The following is a 24032-nucleotide window of genomic DNA, read 5'->3' on the forward strand; positions in this document are numbered from 1 at the left end:
GAGTCACAGCACCGATGCTCTTTAGCAGGTCAGAGCAGACTATCTACTAAGGAGCTTTTGAAGTGCAAGGGGAGGCTCCTGAAGACTAGCAGCAGCTAATTTGCAGCTGAGAGGAATTTTTTTAAATAAGCTCATCAGGAAGGCTAGCTATATGCTAAGATGCTAGTGGTGAGAAATACAAAGACTCTAGCTAGAATAACCTCAGTAGCCATAAGAGTTTACAACCATCACTGTTTTTAAAAAAACCCTCAAACTCAGTAGGTGTTTATGTCACAGTTGTTATTTGTACCGTTTTTAGAATTTCAAACATCGTCCTGGCAGAAATGTGTACAATCTTCTTTTGCCAGGCCTTTAATACGGCTGTTATTTGAAATGACATAGCTTTGTATCTACTATAAGACCACAGTAATATGAAGTCTTGCTTCCCAGAAGCTGAACTCAAATGTCTTAAGCAAGCGTAACTGTTCTTATAAAAAGTAGTTTTTACATTTTTTTTTTATTGTTTTCTTTGTGCGGAAACTCGTTGTGCCTCTGGCTTGTCGTCTCTCCTAAAGTGGTTGAGGAAGTTGAGGGATTAGCACAAGAAGTCCAGGTCAGTGAGAGTACAAGTGCTCTTCTTCCGGATCCAGTTCAGTAGGTCGCAAGACTAATGGGACTTTTAACGTTTCCTTCGACAGTACCAGTGACTGACGACCGCATGGACGTCCTGGAAGTGATGGAGACACAGTCCAGGTTTTCATCTGGTCGGATTGACTTCCATAAGAGAGAACTGGATGTTTGTGTCAAAAAGTGATGGATATGTTCAGACAGAATTCTGGGTCTGCGTAACCTCACGGACAAATACATTGTCCCCACTCTTTGTCGGGGGTTTTCTATTGAACTTGCTTATAATGCTGTGTGCAGGTGCTGTAGTCATCCTTTTTTTTTTTTTTTTTTTTTTTCCAGGAAATGCACTTATTACATAATTAATCTGCTTGTTAGGCATTCTCTGCTTGCTTTTGGAGTCTGCAGTTTCTATTCATGACAACAGCTCACATTTGTCAGTAGAGAATGAGGAAAGCGGTGACCTTCACAGACCAGACTTATTTTAAAATATTGTTCAATTTCCATAGTTTCCCTCCGACACTGGACTCGGCGGCCCATGAATTAGCATTTCATGTATTGATTTATTCGTTGTCATGCAAAGAATAATGATCCTGGATTGAAGGGGTGCCTTTTTGCCAGACGTTTCCACAAAAATGTACTTGTAAAGTAACAAATGATTGTGCCGCGCAGAAGAAAGCCAGCTTTTGTGCAATTTTAGTTCCGTTGACCTGGATACCCAAGTGTTGTGAGGTTTAATAAACTCATCCATCCTTGTTGCGGTATTAAATGGGGTATATTAAAGTCTGTTTTGACTACTTCTTCATAAGTCCCAGGAATGTTTCAAAAGACATTGATCAGCAGAGGTTTTTCTTCTTGCATGTTCTCAACATTTCAAGGAAACGCTGGGATTCACGTTCCGAGGGTGGCTGGAGCCGTCTTGAGACCATCAGAGCTGACCAGATCATGATTTAGTTCAACGAAGCCAAATGATGCGAAGCAGCTTTATGCTTGTTCAAAACCATTGTTTTTAAAAGTATATTAACCATGTGATATTTTGCCAAGTATAGCAGAATGTTGCATTAAGCATTGTATTAAAGCGGAATCCCATTTCCTACGTTTACATACCTACTGCTACTGGGGTTTAAATGTCCTTTTTGGACCTTAGTCATGAAGAGTAGTGGTTAAAATATTACACCACAAATTTGGACAGCTGTTCAAGAATTCCCAGTTAAATAAATGGAACAATGGATAAATGGACTTTAAATATCGTGTAAAAACATAATTTAAGCCTACTGTGAGAAACACTTTTCATTTGTTATGCTTAAAAAAATATATATATATATATATATATATATATATATATCTAAATGCATTGTTACAAAGCACAATCTCACGCAGTATATTTGGCTTTCATGAATTGAGGAAAATCACATTTCCTCTCCAGTTATTTAGCTTGCAAGAAACATATGGCTGCAAAGCATGTTTGCTTTTATGTTTGAGAATTTGCCATGACCCTAAAAAGAAAACATTAGAAACCATTAAACTGCTGACATATTACCGTGTATTTAGACAAGTTGTCTCACTTAAATTTAGCTTTGACCTGCCAATGCCAAATTTTAGCCGATTCAAATTTCTCTAAAAGATTTATAATGCAAGAAGATATAATAAGAAGAAAAAAAATCTTTTTTTTTAATATTCCTGATTTGTAATTGGGAATCATTTGTATTTGGAAGGAGGGATCCATGAAAAAGCACTAGCTGTTAAAATACGTTCATTGATTGATTCTGCGATCGGACTGGTGAAATGTCCAGTGTGTACTGTACTTCTCGCTCACTGACTGTGGGAACGGGCCTGAACCCTTCCTGAACTCTTAACAGCATTAAGTGGGTGCAAAACGCTAAATTCCTCTGCACTTCATTTGACTTGGACCTTTGAAATATCCAAATTTGAATTGCAAGACACCCTCAATCATATAACCAAATGTTGAAACTCCTGCACCATGGCACAAAGATCCCAGATGTAGAAAGGGCAAGAAGGCAAATGTCAAAGACTTTCTAAAATCTGTCTGAACATATTCCAAATATGTCCTTCACGTCACAATATGTTTATTTGTATTGCAAAAACTGTAGCGAAACCTTTTGCCTTTAAAGTAGTGAGATTTAGATTTGGTTCTGCTTCATTGGAAAATCATGACATGTTTGAGAAAACTTTTTTTTTTTTTTTTTTTTTTTTGATTGCATTGAGCATTAACCCATCTTGTGGCACAGTTGAGTAATAAATTTTAGGGTTCATGTATGATGACTAAAACATGGTGTAATAAAAACTGAAACAGATTATATACTGCAGAGAAGTGGATCTGTGCTCACAGAGAGATCTGAAGCCAATTCTCCTTAAACCTGATTTGCTTGGAGGTTACAACTGGTACACTGTTTGCTGTTTTTGGCAAAAGTTTGACTTTCATTCTGAAGAATGGCTCCGTTACATCGTGAGAGAGGGTTTTAAAGCAGTCTGATTATGTACGTTGCGCTCTTGAGACATGGCTGGTAGTGTAAATTGCTCCACCCAGTGCTGGCTTGCTTCAGACTGATTGATTTGGAGGAAAAGGAGAAGCGAAAAGAGGGCCACTGCTCAGGGCCAATCAATACTTCACGGATGATGGGCAATGCTAAAAGGCAGTTGTGTCTCAGCTGCGTGAAGCGTAAACAGGACGTTTATCATGTGAAACAATCCATAACTTTAAAATGATGTTGTGATGAACAATATTTGCAGAAAATCTTAAAACAATGGATTAAAGCTGCGTGTTTTTGCAGTGCTTCCAAATGCTTTGTGTGAAATGGTTTTCAAACGCAATCTAGTAGAGTTTAGCAGAGAGTGCGCGATTTAAAACTTTAATGACGTCTGATTCTTGAAAGGGAGAAAGAGGTTGTATTAAGCTCTTCTTCTTGTTCTCGGGGTTTGATGCTTCTCCTTGAGAAACTTTGACATAAAAGAGTCATATTGTCACAATTGTGTGAAAAGGAGACTGGGTATTATGCAAGCAGTTTGTTGAGTTTATGCAGTGATTTAGCATAATAGACCAAGATACAGTCATCACCTCACCCCTATCCATACGGTGGAAAGAAACTACCACCTGTAAATTGGACGACACGTTAAGCAGAAACAGATTCAGGGCGTTTATCAACATGCTCTATCTCAATGGGAGTCTGAATATTGATTTGCTTTGTTCTCTGCAACACGTTAGCATGCTAACTTGAAGTAAGCTTCACCCGGAACTGAGAGAAGTCTTGTAGAGCTAGCTGAAAGGTTTTTGACAGACATGAAGAAATAATTCTCTCTGGTTAAATTAAAAGCTTAGGCATCAGCAGATATATGATTAATCCTGTGATAGAAACGAACACCATTTGTTCTTACGGTATTTTTTGCTTAAACAGGAAACTGTCGATCCCAAGACGTTGCCACAGAAAATGTTGGACCACCGCTCAAGCCATTAAACTGTCAAGCAACCTCGACTGTCTGAAGACAATTCCTGGACAGTTCATTTGATAGTTGTAGAGAGATTTCAACCTGGCACAATGCAGACTGATTGACAAGGCTTTCCAGTCCACCACCCTGCTAGCATAGCTAAACACGGAGCCAAACCGTCATACCTCGACTGACACTCTCCTCTTTCTGGTTCGGCATGAGAGAAAATATTATCTGCTGCATCACTTTCTAAAACGCAAACGCCACCAAATGTGGAACACAATGTGAAACACACAAAACCACAGCATCCATTTTGTTATGTCTGACCATACATCTGAAAGAATATTAAATTTACTTTGATTTATTTCAGTGACAGGCAAACGAAGAAAGAAAAAAAGTGCTGAAAAGGTTTTAACAGATTGTTCATAGTTGCTGACCCTCATCGTAAAATTCCCAGCCGCACTTTATTTATTTTTTTCTCCAAAAACCATTGTTCCGTGACAGCATTTGGGAATCTGTGAGAAAGCTGGAGCCAAAATGCTTTTTCACCAAGTCTTATTTCATTTACGGCCAGAGCCCTTGATCAGTTTTTTAAATATATCTGAAAACCTGTTTTGACTATTTTTGCTAACATACAGTAAATCATTTTTCTTTCTGAAGTGGGAATATTATTGTTGGCACACACGAGTCTCAGCGAAGGTTTTTTATCTTTATATCGCTCTGCAATTTTAACTGGCTTTCCTAAAAGTCTAAAATTAGAATGAAAAATAAAGTGAGGAATATTATAAACCACGGTGATATTTGCAAATAACGTGAGGTATTTTGCCTGGAACAACAGCCACCATATGGCAAACGTTTTCTTAGCAGCTGTCATACCACAGAAATCAGAAGGATGTCATAATGTTGTACGAAATATTCCTTTCAGAGGTGTCAAGTGTCATTACAAAGTGAGTTAAAGTGAAGGGAGTGCCAAGTGCAGTAAACCACCTTCTGTTTCTTACAAAACCTCAAAAAACAAACCTGTGGAAGCAAACGGGGCTCATGTTGTAAAGTGGGAGTCAAACTCCACCTGTGGTTACATTGAACTGAGCCCGGACTCCTCACTGGCAGCGCCTGACATTATCTTGGAGGTCGTTCAAAAGGAGCAGAGTTGGAGGTCGAGGCTGAGCCAAACGGTGGGATCAGATTCAGGCCTTAGCATCGTACAAGGAGGTTTCAATACAGTCCTGCATTTTGCACCCAAATAACACTTGTAGTCTGCAAGAAGGGGGGGGGGGGGCGAGCCATATTCTTCGTCTCTTTTTATTCGGTCTTTTTTTTTTTTTTTTTTTTTTGCTGTTGTATAAACTTGTTTGGTAAACACAGAAACAAGTTTACATGGAACACAAAATTTATCTATGAGCAGATCTTGAACAGTCCAGTTGATGTAGAGCTGTGAAGTCAAACATTATTATATGTTTGACTTCGGCACGGCAACCCAAAGTGTACGTTGGAGTGGATGATTACAAAATGGTTTGAGGAAGTGTGTGTTTACGATCAGTAACTGGACAAAAACTGACAAAAAAAAAAAGAAACAGAAACACGATTTGGAAGTTTGCTGCCTTTTTGTATGATCCTTCAGTGTAAATATCTAAACGTGGCTGTTAAAATGAATTTGATGTCCAAATTCTGGTGGTGGAATATCAAACTCGTACATATTTAAGGCAATCAAGTCTTAGACCTAAATGTATTTTGTGTCTTTTTGTTCCAGGACCTCCTGGTAAGAGAGGAAGGAGAGGCCGCGACGGAGAGCCTGGTATGTACGTTTATAATTTGGATCGGAGATCAGAATTGTCTTGTTCTGTGAATTTAGAAAATAAATAATTCAACTGGACACCAGCAGATTTTACTACGGTCATTTTAGACGTACAATGCATTTTCTTAGAGGCTAAAATGTGTAAGAGAGGTTAGGTCAGGGCATTTTGGGATTGATTCCTTTCCTACAGAAGCGCTACGTTTTTAAACTAAAGAGAGGAGATAATGTAGTTTAAAAAGAAAATAATGCCTCATCTTAAGGCTGTTATCTCTTGTTCGAACCCATGACATTTTGCATATAATAACACGTTTTTAATTGGATTTTTGTCGTTACTCTCTTGGAGAAAATAAGAAAAACCCTGAAAAATTCTAGTTTCTTGTCGATCATGACAAAGTAGAAAAAATATTATTTTAATTTGTTTATAAACCAGTAATTCTAATGTATTTTTTTGTTTTACTGAACTTTATATAGATATATAAAAAAAAGTATTTATAAATGCATAGTCAACATGGACGGATTGACATACATTCTAGTCCAGTACTGGTTAAAGGACACCATATTTGAGTTTATTAGGCCAATTGAACAAATGTTTTTCTTGCTGAGAAAACCCAGCCAATTGCATCATGGCATTGACTTTGCAGCAATCCCTCATACTGTACAAGCATGTGGCGACAGTGGAGAGGAGAACTTAACTCTGACCCAGCCAGTTAAAATTCTGGAAGCTTTCTGAGGTTATATCTGGGATGCAATGGAGCCTAATCAAAACCTCAGAGAAACACTGCAGACCTCACTAAACTTAAACCCCTAAAAACTAGATTTGTTTTGTTTTGTTGTACCAAAACACTGTAAAAGATGGATTACATCGTTATAACCTCCTGCGTTACTTCTCCAACTTACTTCTGGTTAAGGCAAGTGTACATGTAATTGAATGCGCTGACGTATCAAACCTTCGGAATGAAAAATTGGGTGCATTCCTTCTGCCGTGGCCGTAATTAATATGTCCAATCTCACCCTTTCATTCACTCCCTCCCGATCAGAATCGAGAACCCTGGCCCAGCTGAGCCCTCGGATACCAGGGGGAATGAGATTTCGTACTGTGACACCTCCACAGCCAAAGAGTGTCGCCACAAATTGAATTTGCAGCAAGAACATGCACTTGGCGGAGAGCCGCATCAACACTCCTTTCACCTGATAGAAAAGTGATAATGGGCTCTCGAGTGTGGTGGCTTTCTACACTTGAGCACAGTGCAACAGAGCACAGCGAAAAAGGCTTGAAGACCAAAGTATTGCCCTTGCGCAAAAAAAAAAAAAAAAAAAGGAATTATGCGGGCAGGGTAAAGCAAAGGGAGCATGTCTGGATTCACGGGCCGGGAATCCAACAGTCTTTGAGGGGAAAATGTAAATAATAAAAAGCCGTTTTTAAAGTCGAGAGAAATGAAATCTAATCAACTGAGGCTTTGCTGTTTGAGTAATAAAGAGCAAATTAATTCCTTTCACTTTGATTTTCCTCTGACAAAGTTATGATCCTTTTCAAGGTCACTTTATACGTCTTGTAAATTAGTGTGGCGAGGCTCGGCTTTCCCAGGCTTCCTATTCGTGCAATGCAAAAAATGTTCCAGTGCACCACTTCGGAGCCACGAGATGAAAACTGGGAAATGAAATGACAGAGAAAAAACTTCAACGCTACAGCTAGCTGTGAATCTGAAACACCACTGGGCTTTGTTTATCCTCAACCTTACTTCCAAATAAACATCAATCCTGTCACCATATTTCTAAAGGCACCATTGTATAGAGACATCCCCCCCCCTTGTAAACCAGAGGACATGTGGAGAATGTGAATAGTTTCCTCTTGACAAATCAATTGGAAATAAGCAAACCCACTCACTGTGTTTTGGACACAGAGATCGGTTAGACAATAGGAACAAGAAGCTTCAATAGTCTGTGTAATATCAAAATTGCATTTAAACTTTGGATGATGTATGTTGACAAAATATTGAGGTTTAGCAGATGCCAGCTGGGAACATAAACTATGTCCAGTTTGACCACAACTTTCTGCGTAAATTAGTGGGATTTTAATGACCGTACCAACCAACAGTAACAAATGCTGTTATGGTGAGATGGATGGAAAAAGTTCAATGGTTTGCAAACGTCTTATAAATAAACATCTTAAACGAGCAACATTCGTTTTAAGCCCTTTTTGCAGACATTAACACTGACATTAACACGTTTTCTTCCAGGATTGCCCTGTTGAAAACTTCTTCATCCATCTTCCCAGCTTTCTGCTCTCTGCTAAAAAACAAACATGCCCTTATGATGATGCTGCCACCACCATGTTTCTCTGAGAGGCCGATGTGCAGTGTTAGCTTTATGGAGTTGTCCTGTCAGATGATTCTCACACCTCAAGTGTGGATTTCTGCAGGTTCTCTGTTTGTTTACTGCCTCATTGGCAGCTTGTTCAGGGACGTTTAAAAAAAAAAGATGTTGCAAAACTGGCCTTCTTAGTATCTCATTTTCTGATCCCTTATTGGTAGGTTTGCAGTTGTACTATACTTTATTTAGAAATTGGGATTAAAACTTATTCACAGTGTTATCCCTGACCTGTCTGCCGTGTTCCTTGATCGTCTTGAAGCAGTTTATTCACTCGTACTCGCGGTAATTACCCCATTCATACAGAAATTATATTACACACACAAAGATTATGGACTTGACTGAATAAAAAATGAAGTTGTACTGGATTATTTGTTTTAGTATAACGATAAAGGGGGCAGAAAACAAGTTCATCCCAGATGTTTCTGATTTGTATTTGTAACATATCTTTAAACAGTTTATGCTTTTCCTTCTGCTTCTCAGTAGTATACTACTTTGTGCTGGTCAATCATGTAAAATCCCAATAAGATACAAACATTTGAATCTGGAAATGGTCAAGTTAGATTAATATTTTCACAGGAGACTGCGACTCAGTTATAGTTTCAGTTTGCTGTTGTGTAAAAGTTAATATTTCCTTCTGGTCACATTTTGCTCGGTTAAAAATTGGAGTACTTGCGCTTTGAATCCCTCAAAACGGGAACTAAATTTAACAATTTGAACAGCGATTTTGATTATCAGATCAGTTTTCTTGTGTTTCAAAAAGGACTAAAAGCTGAAAGTTTTTGTTCCTCTGATAATGAAAAGAAAGTTTCTGATGGACACATGTAACGAATTCTTCACTATAAGCCGTTTGCTAATATCCCAGAAGTTCCCATCGCTCTAACGCGAGTCATATGTTTTTCATGATTCACTCTACCCAGAAGTATTCTTTCTAAAGGCACAAGGAAGTTTTCAGGCCTTGCTGGAACTGACAGGAAGAAAAATTGGAAAAAATAGCGATATTTTCCAGTGTTAAATATGAATGAAATACTTCATAAGGATTACTGTGGTGCTTAATGCGGACGTATGGAAAAGAAAAAAAAAAAGTGGGATGAATAAGGTTTTTGCCCAAGGAAACGCCACAGTGTCAAAATGTTCTAACAGGTAGTCATTGCTGGAAAGGTTTGGTTAAATATTTTCCTTCCCTCTGAACAATCAGGACTTGTTAGTTCGGTACCGGCACCAATGAAAGGAGCAACTGATCCTAGAACTGACAAGCCTCAGCACGCGAGTCTGACAGTGGAACAAACGGGTCAAGAATGGACTGCTAATGTCACCAAAAGGATATTAAAAAGTCTTGTGCAGCACAATGCTTGATCCTTTGAGATTTATACAAAGAATAAATTACGTGACTAAAACACAGGTGACATCTGTCATGCCATCATATTTCTAAAAGCAGCATTGTGTAGAGATTCCCCCCTCCCCCCCGCCTTTTTTTTTAGCCAAAGCAAATGTAATGTGGGGAATGTGAATAGTTTCCTCTTGACAAAAGCAATTGGAAATAAGCAAAGCCACTAATTGAGTTTAGCACACAGATAGACAATGGGAACAAAAAGCTTCAACATTCTGGGTAATATCACAAATTATATTTAAATTTTGGATTACTTATGTTGACAACCATGACTGAAATACAGTCATGTGCATTCATTAAAATATAGCTGCAAAATGTTTTAAAATGTCTTTTTTTTTGTTTTTTTATTTTTTTAAGAAATGCCGTATTTTCCGGACTATAGAGCGGACCACACTATAAGCCGCACCTACAAATAATAATAATAATAATAATAATAATAAAAAAAAAAATTAAAAACTGGAAACGTACTTGTTTAAGCCGCACGGGCTATAAGCTACTGGTATCTCCGCCGCTGTCGGGTTTCCATAAAGACCCAGCAGAGGGCAGCAGAGGGTTGCGAACTAATAAATCTGCTGGATTTATTAAGGACGCAGTCCTGCGTCTCCAACGCCGAACCATGGTTTCGTTCACGCTGAGTTTACGTGCAGCGGCTCTATTTCCCTCCAGTTCTACCAGATTGATAGCCCTAAACTTAAACGCTGCATCATATGAGTTTGAAGCAATTCCTCCGTCTTGCCTGCTGCTAACATGTGCTTGTTCTAAATGAAAATTAGCACTTTCTTCTTTGATTTCAAATTTTGACCTCCAATGAGTCACTTCCTGCTTAAGAGTCCCCTGGTGGTTGAAGAAAAATCAACAGAAATCCGAACCGGGCTATAAATCGCATGGTTCAAAGTGTAGGAAAAAAAAGTAGTGGCTTATAGTCTGAAAAATACGGAAGAATTCACGCTGCAAAAATCCCCAATACTGTATAATTTGGTGTTTAAACTGCAGCCTCCTTCCTTCCTTGCAAGAGTACAAAAACCCTTTGAACTATGGTGGACTTCAAAATAAGTGGAAGTAAAAAATTTTTATGGATTGAAACCTAAAATGTTTGGTTTAAATATATTTTCAGCCCCATTTTACTTTGATTCCCCATCCCAGAACAAATCCGTTTCAGTCCATTACCTTCTGAAATCATCTGTTTTCTAAACAGAGCCCACCTATGTGTAGTATAATCTCACTGTAAATCCAGCTGTTCTGCGAAGGCCTCACGTGTTTTGTCAGCAAACATTAGTGAACAAACAGCAGTAAGAAGACCGAGGAACCCAGCAGAGAGAGCAGAGAGAAAGTTTGTGATGAACAGGGGCGGATCTACTGGGGTGGCATGGGGTGGCAGTTGCCACCCCAAACGAGAGCCTTGCCACCCCTGTTGCCACCCCAGCTAGCGACAATGAATTCAATAAATAGTTATGGCAAATCGGACTTTAAGCGCATGAAACTCTTTTTTTTCCGACAACATTGAATGCAACACAATGTAACCTGACACTTACTGCTAAGTAGCAGGAAGTGCGAGAGAAGGACAGAGCGCCAGCAGCATTGATGGATATATATATATATATATATATATATATATGTTACTGGACATTAGTGATTTATCGTAAGTCACACATGCGCAGTTTCTGTCTATTGAGTCAAGAATATCTGTGGTCAGGAAACTACTACAGTCACGCAAAGAATCAGAACAACAGACGCAATGTTTAGCAGTTAATTCAACCATAGATAATGGTAATAAGGGCCTGAGATTTCATAGATGAGGAAAACGTTTTAATTTAAAGAAAAGATTGAACAAGTGAGTAGTGGGTCAGTTATACTAGCCTAACTGCTGCTGGCCTGCTATTGACTTTGATAACCTTAGCATGTGCTGCGCAGTTCGGTGTGTTTTGGTTCCGTTAGCACTAAACAACCCGCCCACCGAGTCATCAGTAGAGCAGCTGTTCAAATCAGCTAATCAACCAGGCGAAAACTTTTTAATAATCACAATATAGACATTAAGCCTGACCACATAATGTAACAGACTGGATGTTCTGTTTTAGTGTTTTTGCTACTTTTTTGTGTGGGAAATTAATTAACTATACTACATTAAGAAATTGTATTTAAGCCTCGGTGCTACATGAAGCTCATTTTGAAACAATGCAAGTTAAAAACAATATTTTGTATTGTTTTTAATACGAAATATTAAAAACAATATTTTTAATATTGGTTTTAATACGAAATATTAAACAATATTTTTAATATTGTTTTTAATATTATATATATACTGCCACCCCTGAAAAAGTCCCTGCCACCCTCTTGCCACCCCATCAATATTTTTCTAGATCCGCCCCGGTGATGAAACAGCATCCCAAGCTTTCGACATTTCACTGAGCTCCGTTACATTTTTTGGTTCAAACTGGTCGGATTTAAACAAGTTGACCTTTCAGCAGGACAATGCCTGTAAACATCCAGCCAGAGCTACAAAGGAATGGCTCAAAAATGTATTGATTGGTTAGAATGACCCAGTCAAAGTCCAGATTTGTTTATTACTGCAAACTGTAGGCAAGAGAAATGAAAAAAAAAGCCTTTCATAACTTTCTTTGTCCATTTGCTACATTTGTGTTATTTTTGAAAAGATGTGCGAACCTGGTAGATCAAGGTGATGACTATAAACATGTCATACTTTTCAGATTTTTATTTTTTAATGATTAAATAAAACTACAAATGATTTTATTTTCATTTCATAATTACTTTGATTTAATCTATTTCATGAAATCCCACTGAAATATAGTGAAATTTATAGTTTAATGTACTTTTGCTAGATAATATTCACGTATACTTTTCACTTACTTTCCTTTCTGCACCTTTCTACTTTCCAACCTTTTCTTCCTTTCTCCCTACAAGCCTTCACTCTGACCTAAATTTCTTTCTTCCTGTTTTTCTTCCCCTCTTCCTACTTTTTTCTTTTTTTTCTTCCCACTTGCCTTTACTCCTAGTCCTACCTAATTTTCCTGCTTCTCTTACTTACTTCTGTTCTACTCATCTTTCCCTTATACCTATTTTCAATACTTCTTTCCATTCTCCTTCCTTCCTTTTCCTCTGCGCTGTCCTGAACTTTGATAACCTTTGCCTCAATGCAGGCAAATCTACAGTCCATAAAACCTATTTTTTCCAATAACTTTGGCCAACAAGTGAGACTGACTGGTGTCGGTCGATGGAAGAATGTGAAGTTGTTGATTACAAATACAGCTTTGAGTACAATGCTGTGTGTTTATAATGAATTATTTGAGCCTGTTTTGAATTAGATCCTCCAGATTTAATCATTGTAACTTCCCAAACAACTGATTTGTTATTGCGTTGAACCAAATCGTGCCCATTTATCACATTTTCTCATTGGTTTTGTTAGTTTATTCCAGGCCTCTTGGTGAAAAACCATTTGATCACAGCCAAATGTGTCAGAAAACACACATTGGAGCAGATGTATTAAAACCAAAGTGGTCCCCTTTAATTCAATCGTCCATTAAACGGCACCGTAGAAGCTCGGCCTCAGTCTCATGACTCCTTATGGGCCCCAGCTGTCAGAGCGATTTGGGCAAGTCATGAAGAAGAGCGGGCTGGTGGGACGTAGAGATTGTAAAGAAATAAAATCCCTTTTTCTCAGGGCTGAAGCAGCTGGGAACCTTTTTAATAAAAGCCCAATATTTGCTTGGTTCTGGGGAGTGCAGCATTTTTCCTCTCACACAGTCCTTTGAGCTCCAGTAATTGGGGAAAAAGTGTCACCTCACAAAAATCGTTGGAGATTTTTAACAAGCACACAACCCCTTGTATAATAAAATCAGAGCCACTTACAAATTTAAAATGTGATTGCCAGGCCTGGTGGCATTTTCCCCCCAACTTCATGGAAAACAAAGTTTTAGTTCCATACTCAGGAGCATTTTTTGGTGAAATAATTTATCTCCAAGTTACTATTCTCTTCTTTGACATAGTGAAGGAAGAGTTTCACATCTAATGTTTTGGTGATTGTTTTATTCAGTTTGAAATAACACTAATTGTTGTTTTCTTCTCTCCTTTAGGTCCTCCTGTAAGTATTCCTGCTTTGTTTCTCCACGTTGAGAGATCGGTGTGAAGGTAAAAACCCAGAAAATATTGATAAATGCATAGCACTTTGAAAACAAAGTGTCCATGTCTATGATCCAGTGACTACTCGCTGCGAAGAGGAGAAACGGCAAAACTCTTCAAGGCCTCAAGGTTGCGAAGAGGATGGATGAGCACACGCCTGTTTTTGTGCTTAATTCACCTTGAATTCATTTGTTTTCCTTGTGAAGTTGCCGGGCAACATGTCGACGAGCCAGAAATGCACAAAACAGTCCAGCACAAATCCTATGCAGAATATTCCTAAGAGACAAAATATATGCCTGAGCAATCCTCAGTGGCTACCAAAGATCAACCTGGTCAATCTGTCTGTCTGTCTGTGACAGAAGCCATTTTACAGAAGAAGAAACATTGAAATTATATTTGGGGATGTCCAGATGTGTTTTAAAAAGTAACTACTTTGGTCAGGAATGTCATAAAAGAATAATTTTTTTATTTTTATTTTTTGGCAGCAACACTGATTCATTTACTGTGTAACAGTCCAATTAAGCATTTAAGTTCTTAAAATCAAGCTAAGAGAAATCAGTAAAACACTTTTCGCACCACTAGTAGAAGTGTTGTGATTTTGCCCTGTTCAGCTAACTCACTGCTAACAGCATTTCTAATGACAGAAGGACAGATATAAAATGTATTGAGTCAGATTTCAGAGCAGTTAATGTCAAACAGGCTGGAGCAGGTAAGAGTTTAAAATACTTGTTTTTTTTTGGGGGGGGGGGACCTCAATAGGTCAAATGCGCACAACCTACAATTTTGCAAGCTGCAGTTTTAAAAAAAAATGGACGGGTAAAATGTAACTGCACAACTTGCAGATGTTGCAGCTAATCTAAAGTTAGACAGTTGACTAACGGGAGGCTTCAGGATTGTAGTTTAGGCTAAACTGTTGATGAAGATTGTTCAAGTATTGGCACAGGACAATTCTGGTGTTTAATTATGAGAATTTGGTTTGTTGTGCCCCTTTTGCAGCCGGTTTAACTTCAACATTGTTGACATGTTTCCTTACATCCTTTTAACACCTTTCTTCCGCACACAGGCTAATATTTTGAGTCAGCGGCATCCTAGAGAATGCTCCTGATGAACCAATTCATCAAGTCAATGGTCCTTGTTGTTTTCTATCTTCTCCTTGTTATTCGGTCTAGAGTTTTCTTTGAGCAATACGTTTTGCTGGCGATGGGAAATGTGCTTTTGTGAAAAGTCTGTAGAGTCACAAAAATCTAGGCTTCACATGGTTGCATGGAGCAGAAGTTGAAGGAACCTCATTGATTAGTTAATCCGATAAAATTCTGATAATTGTTGTTTTTTTTTTTGTTTTTTTTTGAACAGTCAAAGGGACACAAGTTTAAGCCCAGGTCTGCTGCATAGCAACACAAATACATGCGGTGGCCAGCTGGCAGGAGTTGAGTAATCATAATACATAATCAAATTTACTTCTTCATCACTGCCTTCCTCTAATAGGGACCCTTGTTGCTGTCATCTGGGCAGTCTGTTTTATAACATTCCTGCTACCATCATCCATCCCTGGCAGCTCCCAGAACCTGCACAGATTATCTCACCTCATTACGCAGGCTGCGGATCACAGATTCACTCCTCAGAACAGATGGAAAACTTCAGAGTTTCCCCTAAAGATGAAGAAAAACACATACATGCACACATAAGCAGCAGGGTTGTGACAGCTTGCTTTATAACCAGGTCAAGCGGGCACCGCGTGCGTACATATGTGTGCGTGCCTCTGCTTTCTTTTTCTTTTTTGTACATAGCCCAGAGGCAAGTGTGGCTGAATAGGTATAATAGCGTGTGCCGACTGAGCTGTAAAAGTTGTAAGTTAATCCTCTGAGCCTTCTCAGACACTCGCTCGTGGGGCTCTGGGATATAAGTAAGTGCAGGTGGTCTTGCTTTTCAGCTTCTCTCGCCAGGCCTTATGGCTGACAAATGAAATCATTCTGTGAGATGTCTCGAGGTACGACAGAAGTCCCAAAATTGTCTGAACAGTTAGTTTTGCGATTCAAGCAGTTTGCTGCCGTGCACAGAGGATGATTTACTAAAACAAATAGAATGTGTTCATTGTGTGAGATTATACATTTAAAGCACTTGAGTACCTTGCAGGACTCTAGTTGTGACCAGCTGGTTGCAAAAGATGGCAATAAATATGTACAGTTGAGAAAATAATTGAATTGAATATTGAACGTATTATTATTATTATTATTATATATTCGTAGCAACCCAAGTAATCCACATGAATTGTAAAATTATAACAAAGTATTCTTTATATTCAAAGTATGAGTATTGAGTGGTCTTACTGAAACTAGTTACAGTTTTAGTTGTAAAAGTAGTTTTTGCTAATAAGTTCAAGATGTTTTTGCTATGGAAAGACGTTGCTAAGGTGTGATGTTGAAGGTTCTGGCCGCCTCTTCTCTGCCATCTTCAGTTTGTTCTACAGATTTTCAATTCAAGAAGATTCAAGCCAAGTGATTTACTAGGTCATTCTGGCAGCTGCCTAAACAGCAGCTGGGAGTTTCCTTGGCAGTGGGTTTGGGATCACTGTGTAGCTGAAAAATCCTTTAAATCCATACTTGGATTCCTTCCTACCAATGTCCCAGTACCGTTAAGCATTCACCCCCTTTGCAGTCACCTGAAGATTCATGGCACTATTTGTTTGAAAGATGGACCAAAACCAGGATGGACCTTGAGTATTCCCAGAGCTCAGGAACCAGTTTCAGTTTGCTAAAATCCACAACTACTTGAGGCCCCCTCTGAAAGAGCTTGTAACTGTCTATTTTAAGAGTTCAAACACCAAATATAATATGCATTTCAATGCACGGTGGGAACCATCTTGGGGCTACTGCATAAGTTTTCCTTATTTCTGCCCTGGGGGGTGGGGGGGCACAGACAATCAGTGCCAAGGAAAATAATGACACTCCTAGATTGGTTTGTTTTCAGACATCATCTAATAACATGTTAACTAACATTGTTTCTAGCTTTCCAAGCTGCATTTCCTGTTGAATATGTTAGATATGCTCTTCAAAAATCTCTGAGAATTAGTGGGTCTTTTGCAGATAAACAGGAGTTTTATTCCACAGAAAAATCCGTGAAAAATAGTTATTCTGTCTAATAGCATAAAACTAAATTTGTGGATTAGTTTCTTATGACATTTAGAATGATTTTTTTTTTTTAATTTGCTACGAAAAACATTGACATGTTCAATTCTTACTTTCCTGTGATAGTCCACTAAGCTAAATTTAGCCTGTACAGAAAAAAAAAATCACCAGGGTGTCATGGTTACATATTTTTAGAGACGGTTTTCAAGTAATCCTGAACTCTGGCAAGTGGCTTACCCAGCGCAGACCAAATCTAAGCGACAAGCATTGTGCGTGATCGCGTGTGGTTTCTCATTTCGCATGCCCACCCGCGGATTGCAGGGGACACATCGCTATAAATATTCAACAGCTCCAACGTTGACTCAGGAGCACTACGAAAATTGTACACAGTCCTCTGGTCCCTCCAAACAAACCGGCCGCTGTGGAAGACGTCACCACGGATCTGCATGACCTAATTGTTGTTCTTTGAAACTGATAAATGGACAAGAATGCACGGTTGTTAACTTCAGTAGGACTGAACCTCTTTAGAAGCTTGAGTTTCCAGTTACACATGGAGAAGTCATTTGCTTTTGTTTTGATTTCCACTTTATTCCCACAGTTTGAGCACTTCTGTCAGTTTTGCAGCGTAGGTTAGTTGTTGGACGATGCTTTGCTTCATACCTATTCAACTTCTGCGGTTCAAAGAACCAGAGAAGTCAAACAAATGAATCTGACAAACGCATAATGGTTAAAAGTACAGTCACATAAATTGTACATCTTTTGTCTACTAGTAAAACAATTTTGCTAATAAATTTTTCAAATAGAAGTACAGTCTGAAGTATTTAAGAAGAAATAAACAGAGAAAAATAAAAAGTGAAACAAATGTTTTGGGTTTTTAATGGTACTGCTAATAGGAGACATTTGCAAGGTACATAAAGTTAAAAGCAAGAAATAACAAAGGCTTCAAAGCAATATACAAAAGAAAAACCACTTTAAAATTAATTTATCAATACCAGATAATATAAATTCTAAATACTCAGCAAATACTTTAGCAAGTTTTAGAGATATTTTTTAATCTTACTTATAAATGTGGAAGAAGGGAGCATCCTGCACCCAGGAAAACTGAAAAACTTTCCTTTTCTGAAAAACTTAGCAAAAACAACTAATACTCTCGGAAAAATGTTCTTTTGGGTCGATAGGAAAAAATAAGGCATTTAAAATTTTGCAAGGCTTAGGTCAGTGAGGGCTTTGTGTGTTATTATAGGAATCTGAAATGTATTTTAAAATTAACAGGGAGCCTGTGCAGAGATGTCAAAACTTGGAGAAAGGTGATCTCTGCTGCCAGAAGTTGCTCCATCTGTGACTGCAGGGCTCTCAATCAACTGCAGGATGTCAAAGGTCAGCTAGGAGAAAGCCTGGGGAGGAAACGCGAGCTAACAGCGACTCAAGAACACGGACGAGGAGCGGATTCAAGAGCTAATTTCCCTTACCTAAAATGACCCCAGCTTTTGTCGCTCTTTGAACCAGTTTCACACAGGATGAGAAAATAACCTAATTAATTTGCTGCTGCTCTCTTGCGACCTGACAAACAGGTGCTCCTCTGCTTTTTTTTTCCTTTGTCTTTTGCTCCTTCATCGTGCGCTTTAGGTTCGCAGCACATTCTCTTGGCAACCCTTTACTATGAAACCTTTGCACATTAAACTCTGATGCCACCACCACAGATTTCATTCCTGCTCTATACATTCAAATCCTACATAACCGAGTTATGGACCCTAAAACAGCACAGTGCTTCAAGTTTGGATTAAGCTATTGGTTTGACTGGAAAACGTACTTGAAAATGGATGGCTTGTATTTTCTCTATGTGAGGCACCCACAGTGCAACACTCCAGCTCCAGCCTTCCCAGTTGGACCTCCGACTTCAGGGAGCATTGTTCTTGCTTTTCCAACTAGAAACCTGGAAAGTCTGAGTTTACAGAGAAAGTGCAATAAAATATCGCTGTACTAGTTAAACTTGAGCCTTTGTACGGCCAGATGCTTCTGATCTGAGTGAACGCGTTCACATAATTAAGTATAAACAATGACATATTTGAGGTGCAGTTATCAGGGTCCTTTTCTCATCTTTCTGGGAATATGAGAACGGTTCATGTGAAAAAATAAACCTCACCGCTGAATGTGCACACCATTTAGCACCAATCAGGCATAAAACACCGCCCGAGAGACTGCACTCGACTACTCGCTTACACTGACGTGTTTTCTCTTCTTTTTTTTTTTTCCCCAAAACACAGACTGAAATGTCACATCGAATGAACATTAAACCGAGAAACTAATATACCTTGAAATCTGATTAAAACGGAGAGACTTTTGAAATTGCGACGATGCCGGAATGGAGAAAAAAAAAAAGAAAAAAGAAAATAAACACTCGTGTCATTTACACCGGCGTCTCGGTTACAATGCAACACAAGCCATCTCTAAAGTTCAGTCATGTTCGCAGTCGGGTAAATAAAGCCGGATATTTCTGCATCCGCATTTGACAAGTAGCTTCCACCTCCCTGCTTCATCAGCTGAGATTCCTGGGATGCAGTTAGAGGATGATCTGTCACGACGTATGAATTATGCATCTGCAATACAGCGATTAGAGGAAGTGTGGCGGCGAAGCAGAGGAGCCCAGTCACCCTCAACCCTTCATTCCTCATCTGATATTCACCGCAGCTCCACACCTGTTAATAAAACATCTTTCCAGCAGGACTTTCATCAGTTCTGCTCATCTGCCACTGTACTAAACTTAGCTAAAGTCAAGGGAGCATCTGCAAAACTCAAGTTTTGTTGTTGTTAGTATATTATTTTATTTTTGCCGCATTAACAACTTAAAACAGAAAGAGCATGTCTAGATGCAGCTCCCTGAAAAAGTATTTTTTTCCCCCCTCTTGAACATTTTTACTCGTCTTTTTTTTCACAAGCATAATTTGTGAAACTGAGTTGGAGAAGGATTCATGGTTTTCAAAATGATTTTTTTTTTTATCCGTAATGCATCGATCGTTTTTGTATGGAAGCCCATTTCCGCCACTCTGTTATAAAAAAATAAAATGAATTCTCATTATAATGAGATAATTTTATAAAAAAATAAAATAAATTATCTCATTATAATGAGATAATTTTATAAAAAAAATAAAATAAATTATCTCATTATAATGAGAGGATTTATTTTATTTTTTTGACATTGTGGCAGAAACGGGCTTCCATATTTTTGAAACCAGTAGAAAACTTTCAAAGCTTTTAAAAATGATGACGTCAAACCTCCATCTCTCTCTCTGTGTAACTCCCTAAGCGCCTCCCACTCACAAACGGCAAGCATGGCGGTGTTCGGTGTTGTGTTTTATGCTGCAACCAGTATTGGCTTTGCTGTAGCTGCTGTAGCTCAACCTACTGCTCCTCTCCAACTCTGAGCTCCAACTTCCTAAGGAGAACCACATGTTCATCATTTGCCATTTACTTCACGAGTTCTTTACACATGCCGGATGTTTTGTGTTCTGCGACATTGTTATACTGCCACCAATTTGCCCGACATACCTACTACTACCGTGGTGTTTTCTGTGGTGTCGCATCCTGTCGTTGGTATGCACGTTTTTCTTAATTGCTTGCAAAGATTTCCGTTGTTCGAATCCATGTAGATGTGGCCCGAGTTACGCACAGGGTGACTGAAACTCCCTTTTTAAGGCGATACGCACCACTTCGCATTTGTGCATCTTTTGAAATTGCAATAAAAACCGTGGCTTTGCAGGCCACTGTACGCAACGTTAAATAAAGAAGAACAGAAAGACGCGGAGGAGACCCTGCTCAAAGCTAAGAGTGAATCTATGTGACGTGACAGCTTGTATCTGGGCTTGTAAGGGCAGCGGTGCCCGAGGAAGCTGGCTTGCACTCAGTGTGACCACATTAATAGCTTGACCTTTTTTAGCTACGAGTTGCCTGCTCAGTCATTGCCCATCAGCTGTAGCTGTTTTCAGCAAATGATGCTCAGGGTAGTGGTTCACTCACCGGAACGCGAGGCAGTCAGCAGGATACTTCTGCTGAGCAGGCTACATACTCACAGGAGAACTTGCACAGTTTAAATTTTATGCTCATTGTTAAAGTAAAAAACCAAAAGTTTCACATTCTTTGAATTTACATAAACTTTCCTCCAGCTCACAACATCTAATGATGAGAAATGAGGAGCACCGAGTGTGGTGGTGTTTCTTAATAGAACGAACAGAAGACCCGGGCAGGAGTAAAGCACTTTCCCACCTGGAACATTGTACATTCTTCTGAATTTCATTTCCACAACAAGAGCTTTCTGGGTCAGACGTTCGCTCGCGTATGACACGGGGAACAGTTTGAACTTTTTCTGTTTATAGCGTGTTTAAATATCTCTCTCCCCTTCGAGGGGAGAAGTGACACTTCCAGACAGAAAACCATCCAGGCATGATTTACGTTCTGACGTTCGCTCACACTAGACACGCACACGTACAATCAGTTGTGCGCTATCGGTTTCATTTTTTTTTTTTGTTGCTTAGTTAACATAGTCCCCTCTCCCACAGGGACATCCAACACATAACAACAAACAGACACACGGGACATGCTCGCAAACGCTCACACACACACATTAAAGATATTTTATGCCGGCTAATTGTGATACACTGTGAATATGGGAACCAGATGCCATTCCCAAGACGGTTTTCCAGTGTGGTTTTCCTATCCCTGCCTAACCTCTGCGTCCAGATTCCCGCGACGAGCACCAGCCATTTGTGGTCGTCCCCTCCTGCCCATTCTGCTCTGATTACTCACATCCCTGTCCTCCATTAGTTTCCTGCCTTGAAGAGAAAAGGTCCCCCAGGGCCCACGCTAATATGACCGAGAGTTCCCATGCAGAACTAACAGATGGAGGTCTACTTAAAGATACGAGGATATCTTTCAGTCTGTAGCAAGTTTACGTGTCTTTGCTTAGATGTGTGTGTTGGAATGACTTTTCCCAGCTCATATGTTGAAGTAATCACGAAGCTTAAAGAAACGCGCCAAGGTTTCACACTGTGTGTGTTGAAATTATGCAACCGTTCAGGTGCAAAAATGGAGGAGGATCCTGGCATCGGGTTAAACAACAGAGGAGGTTCAGAGCAATGCAGTCAGTGGTGAGCTCGTACGAGGTTGTGCACTTTTTCTTTGAATTCTTCGGATCGTTCACGTGCCAAGTCGGGATGCACAAGTTGCTTGTGCAGGTTGTGCAGCTGAACTTGTGATTGGCAGATCTGGTTTTCTGATTTTAGTTTTAGTCTTTAATGCACCATAGCTGAGGGCTGCAGCTTCTGTTCATTCCTTTCTTGTCTGGGTGTACCTTCTGTTGTCGGCATGGGGATGAAGTTTGTGACTTTCACCCTATTGCCTCTAAGATCATTGCATAACTTACCAAGGTAAATTAAATTCATGTTGAGGGAATGACACCTGGCTATGAAAACACTTTTTCTTATCTTACAACAGCTGAAGATCAGTCTCACCCTGAACTGGATTATTCTTCACTGATTACAGTTTTAGCCTTTGTAGATTTATTTTATTTATTTTGCATCGTTAAAAAAAACGCCAATAATTTGCACGTTGATCACTTTCGATTGGATGAAGCATGGAAGCTGCAAAAAGACTGGATTGGGTAAGTCTACACTGGACAGAAAGATAATGGAAAAATAATACACTCACTTTGCCTTTTTATGCATTTAGCACAATAGCATGCACATCTACCAGCTAAGGCGTCAAACATTTGACAACTCAAAGAATATTGCTCAAAAGTGTCCTGAGCTCAAATGCCACACATAAAGCTTTTGTTCACTTTGTTCCCTTATCCAGGAACTTTCTGCAGGAAACTTTCAAATTGACTGAATTTAAATCCAAACAAAAATTTCTTCAGGCGGATTCAATGGCATGTACCTGTTTATAAATCAATCAATCAATCAAATTTTATTTGTATAGCACATTTCAGCAGCAAGGCATTTCAAAGTGGTTTACATCATTAAACGCGAAAACACAGAGTCATGCAACATTGAACCAACAATCAAAAACATTATCACTGCTTCTCGTTTTCTTTTAACTGTGTGACTGTTTGTATTTCCTAATGCCTCTTGGCCAGGGCTCCCTTGAAAAAGAGGCTTTTAATCTCAAATGGGATTTTATCCTGGTAAAATAAATGAAGAGTAAAAAAAAATAAAACACAGGAGGCAAATGCTCTTTTCTGAGCTAGTGGAAAACAGAGACTTTATTAATATGGAGAAAGTTTGGCTCAAGCTTGAAGCATACACCTTTGAACAAAAAAACAAAACAAAAAATGTTCTGTTGTTTATTTGGAACGGTACCAAGACCACCTTCTTGGTATCTAGTGCTTTTAAAACAGCTTGGATGTTAAAAATCCCCTTAATTTAACTTTACAGCAGCCAGACAGGTCGAGTCACATCGGGATGGGTCAAATATGAAACCGAAAGTGAAACTGTTAACAACTCAATCTAAAATTACTTTGGTTAAGTAAACATCTGACCACTTTGGGTGCACTTGTGGAGCTTTGAAATTTAATTCCCAGATGGTCAATTGATTGCTCGACTTAAAAAAAAAAAAAAAAAAGCGATGTAGTGACTTCACAGAAAAGTAACGTACTGAGTCACGACACAGCAGAACACTGTGGATTCCACCCCATTGATTTCATGGTACAATTCAGAATGGGAGAACATTAGAAAGTGGATACACACTAGACAGGACTTGATTTCCCTCGAAATGTGATTCATTTGATCATGTTTAGTCTCCTGTACTGCAGTTATCAGAACAGCATGCATGGCAGGAAAGGAACCCGTGCAGCAGCTTTATTAAAATAGTCAAACTTAAGCTGAGAGACTTACTGTGTCCCTCCACATCATCCACCTCCTCACGTTAAATACGTTTCTACGCCATGCGACGGCATTGGCCTACTGCCTTAGATATGGCTGTTTTGCGTGAATATTGCTTTTCTGCTTGATGAGGGAAAACAATTGAGCTTTCGGTGCTGTGAATCTAAAACTACAATAACGACATAAAGCATTCCATAGTTTAGTTTATAAGCTGCTTTCAGTTCTTTCAGAAAAGATGTAACAGCATATTTATGAAAACACTGCCAAGTTAAGTCGTTCTCCAGACTCTTATAAAACCTAAG

At 39.0% G+C, this 24032-nt stretch overlaps 1 protein-coding gene across 1 annotated transcript in view; it reads left to right on the top strand.

Annotated features, from left to right (window-relative positions):
* Positions 1-24032, top strand: part of col25a1 (collagen type XXV alpha 1 chain) — a 199112-nt gene that overhangs the window by 89849 nt on the left and 85231 nt on the right. Inside the window, exons 3-4 of the mRNA XM_016675245.1 lie at positions 5798-5842; positions 13688-13695. Coding sequence (XP_016530731.1) covers positions 5798-5842; positions 13688-13695 — 53 coding nt within the window. The remainder of the gene's footprint in view (positions 1-5797; positions 5843-13687; positions 13696-24032) is intronic.

The sequence above is a fragment of the Poecilia formosa genome, unplaced genomic scaffold, assembly GCF_000485575.1.
Source record: "Poecilia formosa unplaced genomic scaffold, Poecilia_formosa-5.1.2 Scaffold111, whole genome shotgun sequence".
Classification (NCBI taxonomy): Eukaryota; Metazoa; Chordata; class Actinopteri; order Cyprinodontiformes; family Poeciliidae; genus Poecilia; species Poecilia formosa.